The 18114-nt window shown below is 42.5% G+C and overlaps 1 protein-coding gene and 1 long non-coding RNA gene across 3 annotated transcripts; one reads left to right on the top strand and one right to left on the bottom strand.

The window, feature by feature from the left end:
• Positions 1-1722: 1722 nt before the first annotated feature.
• On the top strand, positions 1723-5525 carry pck1 (phosphoenolpyruvate carboxykinase 1 (soluble)). Its single transcript, XM_064965476.1, has 7 exons — positions 1723-1946; positions 2339-2523; positions 2778-2981; positions 3163-3350; positions 3535-3922; positions 4048-4275; positions 4420-5525. The coding sequence occupies exons 1-7, from the start codon at positions 1723-1725 to the stop codon at positions 4878-4880; spliced, it is 1878 nt and encodes a 625-aa protein (XP_064821548.1). The 3' UTR covers positions 4881-5525.
• LOC135539545 (uncharacterized) lies at positions 2424-7165 on the bottom strand. 2 transcript variants are annotated; one of them, XR_010455641.1, is made up of 3 exons: positions 6989-7165; positions 2862-3025; positions 2424-2512 (listed from the first exon to the last, which is right to left on the bottom strand). It is a non-coding gene; the product is annotated as an uncharacterized LOC135539545 (long non-coding RNA). The 2 variants fall into 2 exon arrangements; XR_010455640.1 differs by having other exon boundaries at positions 6998-7164.
• Positions 7166-18114: the final 10949 nt, after the last annotated feature.

The following is an 18114-nucleotide window of genomic DNA, read 5'->3' as shown; positions in this document are numbered from 1 at the left end:
TGGTGTATCAATACACCCATCAATTCAAAGATACAGGCGTCTTTTCTGAGGAAGGAAACCACTCAGGGACATTTGTGACTTTAAAACAGTTACAGAGTTGAATGGATGTGGTTCAACAATATTGTAGTTACTCCACAATACTAACCTAAATGACAGAGTGAAAAGAAGGAAGCCTGTACAGAATACAAATATCCCAAAACATACATCCTGTTTGCAATAAGGCACTAAAGTGAAACTACAAAAAATGTGGGAAAGAAATGACATTTTTGTCATGAACGTTTTTGTCATGAACGTACAAAACGTTCTGTTTATGGAAAATCCAGCACAATACATTACTGAGTACCACACTTCATATTTTCAAGTATGGTGGTGGCTGCATCATGTTATGGGTATGTTTGTCATTGGCAAGACTAGGGAGTTTTTTAGGATAAAAAGAAAAAGAATAGAGCTAAGCACATGAAATTCTAAAAGAAACATAGTTCAGTCTGCTTTCCAACAGACAATTTTTCTTAATTTTTAACTCTGCATTGTTGGGAAAGGGCTCGTAAATAAGCATTTCACGGTAAAGTCTACACCTGTTGTATTTGGGGAATGTGAAAAACTATTTTTATTAGATGTTTTATATTTACATCCACAATTGTAAGTTACATTTATTTTGACATGTCAAAAATATGCAGAATTATTAGAACTTCAAGGATCGGCACATTCCTTTATAGTCTTGCAGTGTCAGCATTTAGATCATTGTCCATCTTTGGTGAGCCTCCAAAATGTGCCAATAGCAAGAGGCAGATGACGCTTAGAGCGAAACTGTTGAATCACTTGCAATATGGATCAAAGTTCAACTCTTGAGAGATGCACGGTTGTGTGCAACTATCCCTTTGAGAGAACAAGATGCTCAGTTGAATCATTAACTCCCCCAAGTACGTATTTTCTTAGGATTAATGATTCACTGAGGATTGTCAGAGTTTTCCAAGAGCTGAACATAAGGTATTATAAGTTCATGCAAATAACTTTGAGGACGGGCCACCTTTGGTCATCCCTTCCCCCAAAACATTCCCAAAGTATAAAATGACAGACTTCTCCTAACTGGATACAATTCAAAAACAGACCATCAGGGAACAACACGCATCAAAACCTCATCATCAAGACTAAGCTGATGAGGCAAATCTAACTCCTTCTTTATAACAAAGACGAAAAGGTACTGCAATATTATAGATAATATTTTTTGTAGGATTTCATTATCCTGTTTCCATGCATTTAATTTGTGAAGAGACGTGGTGCAAGGAGATGTTGTCATCTTGTTTTGCTACAAAGTAGTTATATTAGTTTTAGAATAATATTTTATTAAAATGCAAACATATGTAAAAATAAATCATCCGCTTATAAAATGTTATATATCTGTTTATTAATATTATGCAGTCTCTATTCAGGACCATGATCTACATTGTTCTCTGAATACATATGAGGAAATTAAAAATCTTACTTCATTGTAACATTATGGAATTGTAATCCTACCATTGAACAGATAAAAATGAATCTTGGACAATATGTTTTCCTGACAAACACTCAATACCAGTCTTTTTGTGGTGTGTGGCTTATTTGGCAACTGTACACCAACCTGAAAGTTCAAACTGCCCATTTTTTTCAACATATCCCTTCTCCATCCTTCCCTCTCTCCTCTAGTTCTCCAGTGACATCCACTTTCAGCCAACAGAACCAACCATGCCTCCTCAGCTGCAGTCCCAGAACAAGGCAGGTGTCCGGGTTGTCCAGGGGGACCTGGGTGCACTGAGTCCGGCCATCAAGGAGTTTGTAGAGACTAACATCAACCTGTGTCAGCCCGAATCACTGCACATCTGTGACGGCTCTGAAGAGGAGAACCACACCATCCTGGCCAAACTGGAGGAGCAGGGCATGATCAAGAAGCTGACCAAATATGAGAACTGGTAGGTCACCTCACCATTCAGTTTCAGTGAATAGATGTCATGTTGAGTTGGGGACCCTGAGATAATTGAATGTTTCTGATAACTGTGGTTGTGTAGTGTGCTGGTCTGAGCATGATGAAGAGGCAGACGAAGTTTAAGACCTCTTATAATATTTAATGGATGTTGCAAATGTTGCTCTAGTATTATAATGGCATTGACCACATATATACAAGGATATATATGACATGATTTGATATTTTTTCGAATAACTTATGGGCTGACCACTCCACGTATAGTTATAGCTACAGCCTCCATTTCAAACTTGGAAAAACAATGTGACAATGGTGAGAGGTGGCGGTGGCCGTATTTCGAGTCTTGATCCAATGGTCTGTTTCTTTTCTTCTCTCCTTCAGCTGGCTGGCCCGGACAGACCCCAGAGACGTGGCCCGCGTGGAGAGCAAGACGGTCATCGTGACCCAGGAGCAGAGGGACACGGTTCCGTCTCCACGAGTAGGTGGCATCAGCCAGCTTGGGCGCTGGATGTCTCAGGAGGAGTTGGACAAGGCTATGGACCTGCGCTTCCCAGGCTGCATGAAAGGTAAAGTCTAAAATCAACTGGGATGTTTTGCTGTATTACTGGTACATTGACACAAATCAATGTTAAGACTGAGAGTAGCATTATCTTCTCTTGTATTTACATGTTAATGATGATTACCGATTATATTATTGGGAGCATATTTATATGATGACTATCTTTATTTATTTTTTACACAATGCTTTACCAGGACATACACTAGCTGCACCATCACCATGAGTCCTAAAATCACTTCTGTTCACTCCTCTTTATTTTAGGTTGTACTATGTACGTGATCCCCTACAGCATGGGGCCTGTGGGCTCCCCCCTGTCTAAGATCGGAGTGGAGCTGACTGACTCACCTTATGTGGTGGCCAGTATGAGGGTGATGACCCGCATGGGCAAGGCTGTGCTGGCCGCACTGGGAAACAGAGACTTTGTGCGCTGCCTTCACTCTGTGGGCTGCCCCCTGCCACTCAAAAGTAAGTCAGGCACAAGGGTGTGCTTTCAACATGCATGGAAAACTCTGAAAACGAAGAAACAAATTACATTATTTTTCTGTTCAATGCCGGTTATATTTAGATGTAAAATGAATGTAAGAATAAAGTACTACAATACTACCATTATCCATTCAAATCTAAGATCTCGCTCTCTCTCTCTCAGAGCCCCTGGTCAATAACTGGCCATGCAACCCTGAGCTCACCCTGATCGCCCACATTCCTGACCGTAGAACAATTGTGTCCTTTGGCAGTGGCTACGGAGGGAACTCCCTGTTGGGAAAGAAATGCTTTGCACTCCGCATTGCCTCCCGCATCGCCATGGAGGAGGGCTGGCTGGCCGAACACATGCTGGTAAGGGCATAGTAACAGTAAACATAACCCAATAAGTGCATAGTGTACCGTGAGAACAGCTGAGGTGCACAAGTACAGTATGGTTCCACTTGATTGTTTTAATTCCACATTGCAAAAAATCTATAATTTGTCAGTTACTTCTGGAATGGAAATGTAAAATGCACTATTCTTTGTTGTTGTTCAGATCCTGGGCATTACTAACCCTGCTGGTCAAAAGAAGTATATTGCAGCTGCGTTCCCCAGTGCCTGTGGCAAAACCAACCTGGCCATGCTCAGTCCCACACTCCCCGGCTGGAAGGTGGAGTGTGTTGGGGATGACATCGCCTGGATGAAGTTCGATGACGAAGGCAACCTGAGAGCCATTAACCCAGAGAACGGCTTCTTTGGTGTGGCACCTGGAACCTCAGCAAAGACCAACCCCAACGCCATGGAAACCATTTGCAAGAACACCATCTTCACCAATGTGGCTGAGACTAGCGATGGTGGTGTCTACTGGGAGGGCATGGACCAGGAACTCCCTGAGGGAGTCACGGTGACCTCCTGGAAGAACAGCCCCTGGACATCCCAGGATGGTAAGTCTCCGCAAAGCTGGACATCACAAGGCTGGCTGTTCCCCACAAGGCTGGTTCTTCATTAAACACACTTCCCTTGTTTTGTATAGTGATGTTTTCTCCGCTCTTGTTTTGTCTTCCCATAGGAGAGCCCTGCGCACATCCCAACTCCCGCTTCTGCACTCCAGCTAGTCAGTGTCCCATCATTGACCCCCAGTGGGAGTCCCCTGAGGGTGTCCCAATTGAAGCAATCATCTTTGGGGGACGTAGACCTGAAGGTGTCCCCCTGGTTTACGAGGCCTTTAGTTGGCAACACGGCGTGTTTGTCGGAGCTTCCATGAGATCAGAAGCCACAGCTGCCGCAGAGCACCAAGGTAAGTCAAACTCCCAAGTGTAACCTGCTGCATTGATGACTAAAGCAACTTTTAGAAACTTATGTCAAGACGACAGCGGAAATGACATGGAGCTGAATTGAAGAATGATATTTACCAAACTCTCTTCTTCTTCCAATCCGCTAGGCAAGTTGATCATGAATGACCCCTTCGCCATGCGGCCCTTCTTCGGCTACAACTTTGGCCGTTACCTGTCCCACTGGCTGAGCATGGCCGGGCGGCCCAACGCCAAGCTGCCGAAGATCTTTCACGTCAACTGGTTCCGCAAGAGCCAGTCCGGCAGCTTCCTGTGGCCTGGCTTCGGGGACAACATCCGCGTGCTGGAGTGGATGTTCCGCAGGTTGGATGGAGAAGCCGGAGCCATGCCCTCCGCCGTGGGCTACCTGCCCTGCAAGGGCTCCCTGAACCTGGAGGGCCTGGGGGAGAACCAGGTGAACCTGGAGGAGCTGTTTAGTCTGTCTAAGGACTTCTGGCAAAAGGAGGTGGAGGATATTAGGGCCTACTTTGACATCCAGGTTAATGACGATCTTCCCAATGAGGTGGCCAAGCAGCTAGAGTGTCTTGAGCACAGGGTGAGGCAGATGTAGGGAGAGATAGAGACAGAGAGCGTTAAAGAGAAATGTGGCACTTCTGAGCCCAAAAGCCCTTAGACCTCCACAGACTAGAGAATAGAGATCATTCTAGAATATTTAACTGAGCTAGTTAGCTATTTTCAAAAGACACTTTAGAAACCTGCTGTGTAGATAACTTTAATTTTCCTCAAAGTTGTTTTCTAATTCTCTTGTAAAAACAGAAATCCTCCACTGTTACATTAGCATATTTACACTTGAATAAGATTAGCAATGAATTTAAGAATATCTGGGAACAGTCTTTGTAGTCCCAATTGATCAGTTGCTCATCTCTGTTTTCAAAGCATATGATGCAGTCCAAACAACTGATGTCTGTGTTATTTAACAATAACTTATTAACGCACAATAGTCAAAGCCATATGTTTATATGGTAATTCCATGTTGGTACAGCGGGTTAAAGGTGAACATTGCTGTACCATGGACCCAACCACCTACATGTATTTCACCCCTACACATCTCAAATGTGTGTAGGTCTACACTGTTTCTGTTTTGTTATGTCCTAATTTATTTTTGTACTCTATCGTATTGCCTTGTTGTTTCTTTGTTGTAATCTGAAATCTCAAAAGGAAGACAACAATAAACTTTATTTAAACTTTAAATTCACTTATGATTCTTCTGGTTTTTACATGTGGAATTTCTTATGATAGAAGTGGTTGAAATATGACTGTCTTGCCTGATTTATATGGTGGGATTATATGCATGGTAATGATAACTACAAGCGCATGTACTGGAACAAAACCCTACTGTACCTCACACACAAATTAACAATTAACCATGACACAAAATCTAATTCTCCTGCCACAAGATAGTAAATTAGAAGTTGATACTGGGTGCATGCTGGGTGGACAACTGAGCAAGAGGACAAGTACATTAGAGTGACTAGTTTGAGAAAGAGACGCCTCCTCCATGGCGTCTCTTAGACGGCCAGCATCCCGGAGAAGCCTCTTCACTAGGCCAGCATCCCGGAGAAGCCTCTTCACTATTGACGCTGAGAGTGGTGTTTTCCAGATACTATTTAATGAAGTTGCCAGTTGAGGACTTGTGAGGCGTCTGTTTCTCAAAGTAGACACTCTAATATACTCTGTATGTAGATATTGCATTAAAAAAATCTGACGTTTCCACTACAATAGTCATTTACAATGTTAACAATGTCTACACTGTATTTCTGATCAATCTGATGATATTTTAATGGACAAAAAAAATGCTTTTCTTTCTAAAACAAGGACATTTCTAAGTGACCCCAAACTTTTGAACGTAGTGTATATATAAATTATAAATCCAAAAATGGATGTGGCAACTACAGATTGCCCCTTTAAGTCTATCAAAAGTGTGCAAGTTTGAGCATTTGTCCATTAGGCCTATGGATTATTATTTTTTATCAGCATGAATTAGGTTGAGCAATAAAAGCCCCACTTTTATTCCATAGGTTTGGATCTGCACTATACAGCTGTTGCAAGAGCGCTGTAACGTCTGCGACCAACTCATACTCCCAAACACCCTTGAACGCAGCCCACTTTCCAGTTTACTCTCCAGATCCCAATCACCGGAATTCTAATCGCCTGGGGCCGGATTCACAAAACTTTCCTAAGAAGAAATGTCTTCTCAACTGCCATTTTTTCCTTAAAAGAAAGTTAAGCAAAGTTGCTATTCCTCAATAATGTTATTGGAAATGTTCTTAAGGTTTTCCCTATTTTTTTCAGAAGAAAAAAGTCAAGAAGAAATGGGATTCTTGAAAATAATGCTTTAGGATTTCTTCTTGGAAATTTACTCAGCTTTAGGACAGCTAAACCCTTGTCTTGAGACGAGTTAATACTTTTGTAAACATGAACGTTTTCTTACACCACAGACACAGTTGGTTACCGGATATTTAAATACAGCACGAAAACAAATTAAACGCCTTATCTAGCTAGCTAGTAATTAACAATATATTACAATATTCTAGAAGTGTTAAATAGCTAGCGTTATCTCGTCAATTTGCAAAGAAGAACTTGGTTAACTTAGCTAACGTCGTTAGCTATGCTGTTGGCTGTAAAGGTCGGGACGCGTTGGATAGCTAAGGTAGCTACCTAATTTACCGGTTGCTCAGTCCCTCTACCACCATCTCTCCTATCATGGACGACACCTTCAACTCCAGCTGGTCCACATAAATGGTCTCTTAGCAGCCGACTTGATGTCGGACCACTGATTTTTTACGGCGTCACTGTCCTTTGCCATAACCCAGACGGCAGAGACAGACTCCGGCAACAGTAACCCTTTCCTGGCTGCTATTTCCTCCACCATCACTTCAAGCTCTTGTTTGCTGAAGTTTTTAATTGCGCTTTCCTTGGTTATCCATTTTGGATTTTGATGTACAGTAGCTAACGTTAGTCTGGCTATAATGTGAAAAAATATGTTTTTTTTGTGTGTATAAAGGGTTCGTGAGCCCTTTATAAAACATTTTTATTCTCGAGACATAAAGCAAAAAAATAGATGTAATAAAATGTAAATATCAACACTTTATTATAGTGGGCCAAATCCTATCATGAGAGTCACATAGGCGTATTTATTAATTTCATGCACGTCACTATTGTCAATGCCACATAAGAAGATATTTACGACGTTCCTAAGAAAACTACGAATCCCTAAGCACATTTTGAGGAATTGCATTTATAAACTATCTTATGAACTTCTTATTTTTTTGTCTTTAGCAGCTTCTTAATTGTTTTTGTAAGTAATGTTTTGTGAATCCGGCTCCAGTTCTCACACCTGCATGTCATCATCCCACACTATTTAGTTCAGTTCCTTACATTTACATTTACATTTAAGTCATTTAGCAGACGCTCTTATCCAGAGCGACTTACAAATTGGTGAATTCACCTTCTGACATCCAGTGGAACAGCCACTTTACAATAGTGCATCTAAATCATTAAGGGGGGGGGTGAGAAGGATTACTTATCCTATCCTAGGTAGTCCTTGAAGAGGCGGGGTTTCAGGTGTCTCCGGAAGGTGGTGATTGACTCCGCTGTCCTGGCGTCGTGAGGGAGTTTGTTCCACCATTGGGGGCCAGAGCAGCGAACAGTTTTGACTGGGCTGAGCGGGAACTGTACTTCCTCAATGGTAGGGAGGCGAGCAGGCCAGAGGTGGATGAACGCAGTGCCCTTGCTTGGGTGTAGGGCCTGATCAGAGCCTGGAGGTACTGCGGTGCCGTTCCCCTCACAGCTCCGTAGGCAAGCACCATGGTCTTGTAGCGGATGCGAGCTTCAACTGGAAGCCAGTGGAGAGAGCGGAGGAGCGGGGTGACGTGAGAGAACTTGGGAAGGTTGAACACCAGACGGGCTGCGGCGTTCTGGATGAGTTGTATGGGGTTTAATGGCACAGGCAGGGAGCCCAGCCAGCAGCGAGTTGCAGTAATCCAGACGGGAGATGACAAGTGCCTGGATTAGGACCTGCGCCGCTTCCTGTGTGAGGCAGGGTCGTACTCTGCGGATGTTGTAGAGCATGAACCTACAGGAACGGGCCACCGCCATGATGTTGGTTGAGAACGACAGGGTGTTGTCCAGGATCACGCCAAGGTTCTTAGCGCTCTGGGAGGAGGACACAATGGAGTTGTCAACCGTGATGGCGAGATCATGGAACGGGCAGTCCTTCCCCGGGAGGAAGAGCAGCTCCGTCTTGCCGAGGTTCAGCTTGAGGTGGTGATCCGTCATCCACACTGATATGTCTGCCAGACATGCACCCTATCAATGTGAGGCTTAAACTTCTTGAATTCAACCATTATTGGGTTCAAATACACATTTCCATTTGTGAACAGACATTCACAACAACCACAATCCGTACGGCGTAAATAGCTAAATGAGAGCAGCAGTGTGATTCACACTGTCAGCATCTCCTGGTTAACTAGTCTCACTGTTAACATAACTGGTTCAGTTTTTGGTTCAGCTATGCTTAACTGACAAGCCAACCGTCTACTTCTCAAAGCACAGATCTGACCTCTCTCACTCTTGCATTAAAATGCAGAAGCAAGAGGAGTCACGCTTGTGGCATAGCAAAGAAAAAGTCAGTAAAAGTGAAGAATATTTAGGCATGTCTCGCCAGTGTCTTCAACTTTTATTTATTTAATGTTGATAGACGGTGATTTGGGCCATTTTTTACGTAAAAGAAAACTAGCTAGCTACCATTGCTAAGAGTAAATTCAACTCAATGGGGAATGTCTCGAGGAGACTGGCTAAAAGTTCCAATAATGCAATGCGAACGTGATCAGAGTCATCACACAACAAGTGTGGCATACTTTCCAGTAACCAAGCCTCTTCTTTCGAGTGCTAGCTAACCATTCAAATCAAATTAAATCTAATTGCATTTGTCACATCCACCGAATACAACAGGTGTAGACCTGATAGTGAAACGCTTACTTAAAACTGCATTGTTGGCTAAGGGCTTGTAAGAAAAATACCTTAAAAAAAGAAAGAAAAGTAACAAATGATTAAAAAGCAGCAGTATAGGCTATAGTGCAATAGAGATTGTATCATCTGTGGATCTGTTGGGGCGGTATACCAATTGGAGTGGTTTCTAGGATAATGGTGTTGATGTGAACCATGACCAGTCTTTCAAAGCACTTCATGGCTACAGGCGTGAGTGCTACGGGTCGGTAGACATTTAGGCAGGTTACTTTAGTGTTCTTGGGCACAGGGACTATGGTGGTCTGCTTGAAACATGTTGGTATTACAGAAAACTGTCAGTGTGGTGCCAGGATAACAACCTCTCCCTCAAAATGTGAGCAAGACAAAGGAGCTGATCGTGGACTACAGGAAAAGGCGGGCCGAACAGACCCCCGTTAACATTGACAGGGCTGTAGTGGAGCGGGTCGAGAGTCCACATCACCAACGAACTATCATGGTCCAAACACACCAAGACAGTTGGGAAGAGTGCACGACAAAACCTTTTCCCCCTCAGAAAAGATTTGGCCTGGGTCCCCAGATCCTCAAAAAGTTCTACAGCTGCACCATCGAGAGCATCCTGACAGGTTGCATCACCACCTGGTATGGAAACTGCTCGGTAACTGACTATTCTGCCAGCCTGCCGTCCTGTGCCTGCCAGCCTGTCCTCTATCTGCTTGACTCTGAACTGATGACAAACCCCTGCCTGTCCTCGACCTGCCCTTTGCCTGCCCTGTGTTTACAATAAATAATCTGAGAACTGTACTATCCGCCACCTGTGTCTGCATCTGGGTCATATCCTGAGTCATGATAGTACCAAAACAAGTGACAAGTCTCTTCGCAGAAAATCTGCAGAGGGGAGATGGTTGTATCCTCATATATTTAACATTCTATTGGTTGCAAGAATTTTGTATAAACTTTAAATGGAAAAATTATACGTTTTGAATCCGATGTCATTTTGTGTATGTTCATACACCATGTGCCATGGAATCGGTACATTGAAAATCTCCTCCCAACCTTTATGCGCATCTGTCATTTTTATAAATCTTTAAGTGAAACTGGTATACTTTTTTATCACAAATTTATGTAGCCAATGCAACAGATACGTTCCTTACCTTCTCTCCTTTCCATTTGCCTCTTCCATTTTTGCTGTAATGCTGCAATCAGTTGGTTGTAATTTTGGTTAGAGCAGACATTTCCATACATTTTTGGTAACTGCATGTGTGCATGATAATGATATCATTAACAAAGATTATACCAATTTTTAAATATTTTTTCCAAAATAGTTCTTAAAAATCAATTAGTATATTTTAGTTTAACCATAATATTTGTTATAATATTTGTTCTGTCTTTTCTGGTTTATTAAACTAAAATTGGCTACACTTTTGTTTTATCCCCTGGATTTCTAAGTCCTTGGTGTTCTTGTTGGATCTAATTTTAATAACTAGCAATTCAATGGCCATAATAAATAGATATGGAGGCAACAGACAGCCTTGTTTAACTCCTCTTAAAAGCTCAATACTTTCTGAGAAGTAACCATTGTTTACTATTTTACATCTGTGGTTGCTGTACATAACTTTAACCCATTGTATAAGACCGATCAAGTGTAATATATTTAAAAGTAAAGCGAATTGGATGGAAAATGGGGAAAAATTATCTCCAATATACCGTCCAAGTAAAAAAAACTGTCTGATCAGGATGAACAATATCTGGTATAACCTTTTTTATTTTATATGCTATGCATTTCGCCAGGATTTTCGCATCACAACATTGAAGTGTTAGAGGCCTCCAGTTTTTTAAATGGACTGGATCTTTATACTTACCACCTGAGTCCTGTTTTAGTAGTAATGAAATCAGACCTTCTTGTTGAGTACCTAAAAGTCTACCATTTATATAAGAGTAATTAAAACATGCTAATAATGGATATTTGAGTACAAAAAAAGGTCTGATATAACTCTACTGGTATACCATCAAGCCCTGGTGTTTTTCCAGACTGAAAAGATTTTATTGCCACAAAGTTCCTCTACTATAAAATAAATTATTATTATTATTGTTATTATTAGGAAAGAAATCCTTACAGTTAACATCATTCAGTGGAAACGGAGGAGACTGAAAAGAAAAATATAATTTGGTGAATCATGGATATCTCCATCATTTGTAACGAGTTTCTGTAAATTATTTTTGGTAGAATTTCTGTGCTGAAGATTCAAGAAACATTTTGTGCATTCTTCCAAATTTGACATCCAATTCACTTTATTTTTGTAAAACATTACACTTGATTGTTCTTGAATAAGTACCTCCATTTCTTTTTGTTTTTCCTCTAACCAATTTTGTTCCTCTATAGTACAGTTTCCATTACCATCTAACTGCGCTGTTACTTCCTTTATTTCCTTTATCAGTCTAATCTCTTTTGACCTAAACTGGTTTTATTTTAATGATGAATATTGTATTGAATGGTCTCTAAAAGTGTCCCATACTATAAAGGGATTTGTTGTACAAAATAGTAAATTATTATTTATTTTGTCTTAGTTAAGAACACATTGTCATCCAATAGGCTTTGATTAAATTTCCAATATCCTCATCCACGTGGAAATTCTGTAAGTTATATGGAAGACAATTAGATGGGGGTCTGATCGCATTCGGTCTCCTATTAATACTTTTTAAAACTTTTGATGCAAGCAAGAACGAGACTAGGAAGTAATCATTATGGCTAGCTTGATTAAGCCTCCTCCGTATATATCTCACTAGGTCAGGGTTTTTCAACTTCCAAATATCCACTATTTCTTGAGGGGGATAGTTTGTAGAATGATTTCCTTTACGATCCATTGAGATACTTAAAACCATATTATAATCTCCCACCATAATAATTGATTATTTTGTTGCTTGTGAGCTCTATATATATATATATATTTTTCGAAAAAATATGGATCATCATTATTTGGCCCATATAGATTCATTGGCCAGATCTGTTTTGGTCAAATAGCATATTTACAATAATCCATCTTCCTTGCGGATCTGTTTGCACAGTTTGCACAATCAGATTAAAATTTGTATTAATTAGTATAATCACCCCTTTTGAGTTTCTTTGACCATGACAAAAATATATTTCTCCCTCCCAGTCCTTTTCCCACCCAACCTCATCTATATTTGTAGAATGAGTTTCCTGTAAACCATAGTGTAAGGGTTCTCCTGTGGTGAAGTAGAGGAGGACCAAAACGCGGCGTGGTTACTTTGATTCATATTTAATTCACACAGATAAATATGAACACTACAAAAACAACAAACGTGGAAAACCAAAAACAGCCCTATCTGGTGCAAAACACAAAGACAGGAACAATCACCCACAAACACACAGTGAAACCCAAGCTACCTAAGTATGATTCTCAATCAGAGACAACTAATGACACCTGCCTCTGATTGAGAACCATACTAGGCCGAAACATAGAAATACCCCAAAACATAGAAAAACAAACATAGACTGCCCACCCAACTCACGCCCTGACCATACTAAATAAATACAAAACAGAGGAAATAAAGGTCAGAACGTGACACATAGATATTATATTATTTCTCTTTTAGCCATGTAAAATGGATCTTCTTTTTTTATGATCTGCTAAGCCATTACAATTATAACTTACTATACTTATTTCCTCACTTAGCATAATGAGACACAAGTTTCAATTCTATTTACTACAACCACTGTTTGTAAACTTAACCATTAAAAAGAACCATGATGATGAATTGTCCATATAGCTGTAACATAATAATTTGTACTGTTAAGCATACTGTAACTGCAACTTTGTAAACCTCCAATTGTCCTTATATTCCACCCACCTGCTTTCCTAACGTTTCGCTCGTAGAACTCGAGAAAAGGTCTTCTCTTGATCGCTTTGATGTATCCGTTTATTTTTTGAGCGTATCAAAATGCCGATCAATAAATAGTTTCAGATTCTCTATATTATCCAGAATATTTGTTTCGTAGTTATTAGCTATTCCTCAATTTTTGTGATTAATTCATGGGACAAGCTGTGCCTACCACGCTGCCACCTGTCACGTCATCCACCTTGATTAGTATGTTTAAAAGATGAGTATTGCATGGCCTCTAATTATGGGGTGCCATACAATACAGGGATCTGCTGTACCTACAGTATGTTATGTAGGAAAAAGCAAGTTGTCATCCAGTAGGCTTTGATTACCTTCCAATATCATTGCCCTCGCATACATTTTGTAAGAGTAATGTGTATACCAATTATTTGATGGTCCGATTGCATTCTGTCCCCAACCAACAATCTTTTGGTGCCAGCGAAAATGACATAAGAAAGTAGTCAAGATGACTAGCTTGATTGAGCCTTCACCATATATATCTGACTAGATCAGGATATTTAAGCCTCCTGACGGTGATGAACATACCTGAATTTTTTGTCCAATAGAAACTCTCATTTACAACTGTTGGACTAATGACTACACCCTAGATCAGCTAGATGCAGTAAAGATTGTGCAATTGAATGTGTCAATGTCTGTCACCTTGACTATTCAAATTTCTCTCAACCTCTGCACCTATGTTGTAAACTTTCATTCATAGACTAGGTTGTAGCAACCACCTGATGGGTATATGGACATTTGAGCATCATGTAGTAGCATAAACCTATCAATGTTACATTGAGCTGGGTGAATGGAATATGAATGACAGTCATCCAATACGCTGTAATAGAAGTAAGGCCATCCTCATTAAAACATTGTTTTTGTCCTTCCTCATCTTAAATGGCACCGATCACCACTAATAGCCACCCCTCCCCCTTTTTTCAGTCTGTAACACCTGAAGATGTTGTAATCAGCAATGTCAATGTACTTTTTCGGTATCAAGCCGTTTAGCTAAGTCACTGTGAGAACCAAAATATCCGGGCTTGTGTCATGCACCCAGATATCAAGAAGGTCCATATTTGACATCAAACTTTGCACATTGATCTGTAACTGTGACACGGTGAAGCTGGACCCAGGTGCAGAGAGGAGACCAGACGAGGAATCAGTGGTTAAGGATAAACATAATACTTTACAGAGAAATTGTAACGGAAGGATCACAGTAACACTGGGAAAACAACAAACACTAAGTCACAAACTCACCCAGGAGACACACGCACACGGCACACAATTCAAGCTTCTGCAAAGGACAACAGAAAAATACCTTTTTTAAAGGGAAATCATAATGTGTGAATAGGACACCACACCTGAGTGCCGTTAATGTCTCTAGGTCGGTCTCTGCGCCCTCTGGTGACAGGTGGAACCATGACAGTACCCCCCCTTCTAGGAGTGACTCCAGCCGCAGAGCCAGGATGACCACCACATAGTTGGTTGAAGTACTGCCTGGATCTAGGATGTCCCAGGTAGGCACCCACTCCCGCTCCTCAGGGCTGTAGCCCTCCCAGTCCACCAGGTACAGCAGTGTGCCTCGGACCCGACGAGCCTCCAACAGACGCCATGCAGTGTAGGCCGGGCGACCATCAACAAGTCGAGTCAGCGGAGGAGCAGTTGTAGGGGAAGAGAAGGGACTGGGCCTTACCAGCTTGAGATGGGAGACATGGAAGGATTGACTGACCCTCATAGACCTGGGAAGCTGGAGACGATAGATGACTGGTTGATGCGACTCAGGATCTTGAATGGTCCTATGTAGCGTGGAGTGAGCTTCCGTGAGTCCATCTTTAAGGGAAGATCCCGGGTGGACAGCCACACTCGCTGACCTGTTCGGAGGTGTCAAAGAGGCCTTTGGTGCCAGTTTGCCTGTGTTGGTGTTGGGTAGAGGAGCGGAGAAAGGAGGATCATGCTTTGATCCAGGTGCGGCAACATCATCTAATGAACACCTCGGCTGATGGCATCCCCACTTAGGACTCTTGTTCAGGCGAACCCGAATTGACACTTGAACGGCGACAGTCCAGTGGACGAGTTCAGGCAGTGGGTTGTGAGCATACTCTGCCCAGACGAGGAACTTCTCCAGTTCCTGGTTGGCCTGCTCCGCTTGCCCATTAGACTGTGGGTGGAACCCAGAGGAGAGACTCACTGACACCCCCAACAGGGAACAGAAGGCTTTCCAATACCGTGCGACAAACTGAGGCCCACGATCCGAAACAATGTCCTGGGGAAGTCTGTGTAGTCGAAAGACATGGGTAGTCATGAGATCAGCGGTCTCTTTCGCTGAGGGCAACTTGGGTAAGACAATGAAATGGGCTGCCTTGGAGAACCGATCAATGACCGCCAGGATAGTGGTAAGCCCTTGGGATGGAGGTAACCCTGTGATAAAGTCTAGCGACAGGTGGGACCAGGGCCAGCTGGGGATGGGCAGAGGATGGAACAACCCAGCCAGTGACTGTCATGAGGACTTGATTTGTGGCACAGGTGGAACAAGTTGCAACACATTTTCTCACATCCTCAATCATGTTGGGACACCATAATTTCTGCCTCAGGACCTCCAGTGTCCGATTAAACCCTGGATGCCCAGTTAATTTAGAGGAGTGTCCCCATTGTAGCACTCGAGAATGGGATGATCGCAGAACATAAAGTCTGTTAGTGGGCACTACGCCGGGATCAGGTTCTTCGGGTCTGGACTTGTCGTACCGTGGTCTCTATACTCCAGAACACGGGAGCCACAATACGGGGAGCTGAGGATAATGAGCTCAGAGTCCCTCTCCTTGTTAGAGACATCATGTTGGCGGGACAGTGGATCTGCTTTCTGATTCTTGGATCCTGGGCGGTAGACTAGAGTGAAGTTGAACCTGTTAAAAAAACAGAGCCCACCTAGCCTGGCGAGCATTCAACCTCTTGGCTTCTTGAATGGAGACCAAGTTCTTATGGTCCGTCCAGATCACCAAAGGATGAGGTGCACCCTCCAGCCAGTGTCTCCAAGGGCCCACTTGACTGCCAAGAGCTCCCGGTTGCCTACATTGTAGTTGCATTCTGCTGGCGAGAACCGCTTGGAAAGAAAGGCACATGGGTGCAGTCTCTTGTCCCCTCGTTCTGCTGTGACAGGACCCCTCCGGTGTCCGAGGTGTCCACCTCTACCACAAAGGGACGAGTAGGATCAGGATAAACGAGGATGGGTCTGGAGGTGAAACGTCCCTCGATATCCATGAATGCCCTGCCAGCCTCGGGGTCCAGCCAAAATGGGTCTGGGACTTGTGGGTTAGGGCCGTAAAATGCCTGTAAAAGTTGGAAATCCTGTGGAACTTGTTCGAGTGAGGTGGGCCAGGGCCAGTCAGTGACCGCCCTAACCTTAACAGGGTCCATTTGAATGCCGGCAGTAGAGATACTGTGGCCCAGGAAAGAGATTTGGTATAAATGGAACTCACACTTCTCAATCTTGATGTATAGTTGACTCTGCAGGAGGCATCTCAGGACTTGGTGTATGTGCAGGATTTGTTCAGGAAGGGACTTGGAGAATATCAGACGAACCTATTCAACATATCCTTAAGACTATCATTGACCAATGCTTAGAAGGCTGCTGGTGAGTTCGATAAAACGAATGGTATGACTAAGTACTCATAGTGGCCACTAGGGGTGTTAGAGGCAGTTTTTCATTAATCTCCCTCCCTGATTCTCACCAGATTGTAAACGTTGCGGAGGTCCAGTTTGGTAAAGAATTGGGCCCCCTGGGCCAGCTCCACTAGGGGGGATAACTGCACAGCTTGTCAGGGTCTCCCCTTGTCCAGGCGAAGACTCATCGCAGCTCGACAGTGAAGGCTAATATGAAGATGCAGGATGGTGGCTGCTATTCCCACACCGCCATTTCCCACGCCAGGAGTTGTTCTTGTTGCCGCTCCAGCAGTGCTCCTTGGTGGGTTACAACATTCTTGATCTGGATGATCTCTGGTGGGTCCATGTTGTTGGCAGAAGCTTGCTGTGACGTGGTGAGGTTGGACCCAGGTGCAGAGAAGAGACCAGACGAGGAATCAGTGGTTAAGGATAAACACCACGTTCTCTCTACCCTCTACTGGTGTCCCCCAAGGCTCGGTTCTCTGTACTCTCTTATTCTCTTCATACACCAAGCCACTCGGCTCTGTCATATCGGGTGACACTCAACAACTTGGGCAAAAAGCATCTCTGCATGCCTGATAGATAACTCTGCACCTCAAACTTAACATTAACAAGAAGGAGTTCCTCTTTCTCCCGGGGAAGGCCTGCTTGTTAATGTTAAGTTTGAGGTGAGGACCTCTTCATGACGATTGACAACTCCATAGTGTCCCCCTCCCAGAGTGCAAAGAACCTTGGCATGATCCAGGATTTAGGACAGACACCATTCAAACCTTAATCCTTTATTTTTTGACTGTCTATTTTGCCATTTATGAATGTGTTATTCAATGCCTTTCTATGGGCCAAAGTAGTAAAAGACCAAGTCAATATTTTATCAAATTGTTTTATATATATATGTTTTTACACCCAAAATCAAATAGCTAAATGATCCATGGTATGACCATCTTAAAACAATTCCATATGAGCCACAACAGACTTGTAATTAGTGATAAAAATATAATTGTCCCTCAGGTATAAGGTCACTTCCGTAATGTGAACTGAACACTATTTTTTACATGGTAAAACTATTCTGTAGAAACAGGTGAGCTGGTTTAACTCTTTTAGACATTTTCATGTGTTTTGTTGTGGAAAACTGAGTGAGTTGAGCATAACACGTCAATGCTGTTACCCATGCATAGATAGGCTAGAAATGTTTTAGCAAGTTAAACAATTTTTTGTTAAGCTTGCCTTCAATTGACCCTTCTTTTTGCACACATGGGGAA

Source organism: Oncorhynchus masou, chromosome 5 (genome assembly GCF_036934945.1).
Source record: "Oncorhynchus masou masou isolate Uvic2021 chromosome 5, UVic_Omas_1.1, whole genome shotgun sequence".
Lineage (NCBI taxonomy): Eukaryota > Metazoa > Chordata > Actinopteri > Salmoniformes > Salmonidae > Oncorhynchus > Oncorhynchus masou.
The sequence above is the reverse complement of the archived record's forward strand: the minus strand, read 5'-3'. Positions and strand labels throughout refer to the sequence as shown.

Coding starts and splice junctions, on each gene's coding strand:
- pck1 (XM_064965476.1), top strand. CDS start 1,723: ATGCCTCCTCAGCTGCAGTCCCAGAACAAGGCAGGTGTCCGGGTTGTC. Junction 3,351..3,534: donor GGCTGGCCGAACACATGCTG/GTAAGGGCATAG, acceptor GTTGTTGTTCAG/ATCCTGGGCATTACTAACCC. Junction 3,923..4,047: donor CCCCTGGACATCCCAGGATG/GTAAGTCTCCGC, acceptor GTCTTCCCATAG/GAGAGCCCTGCGCACATCCC.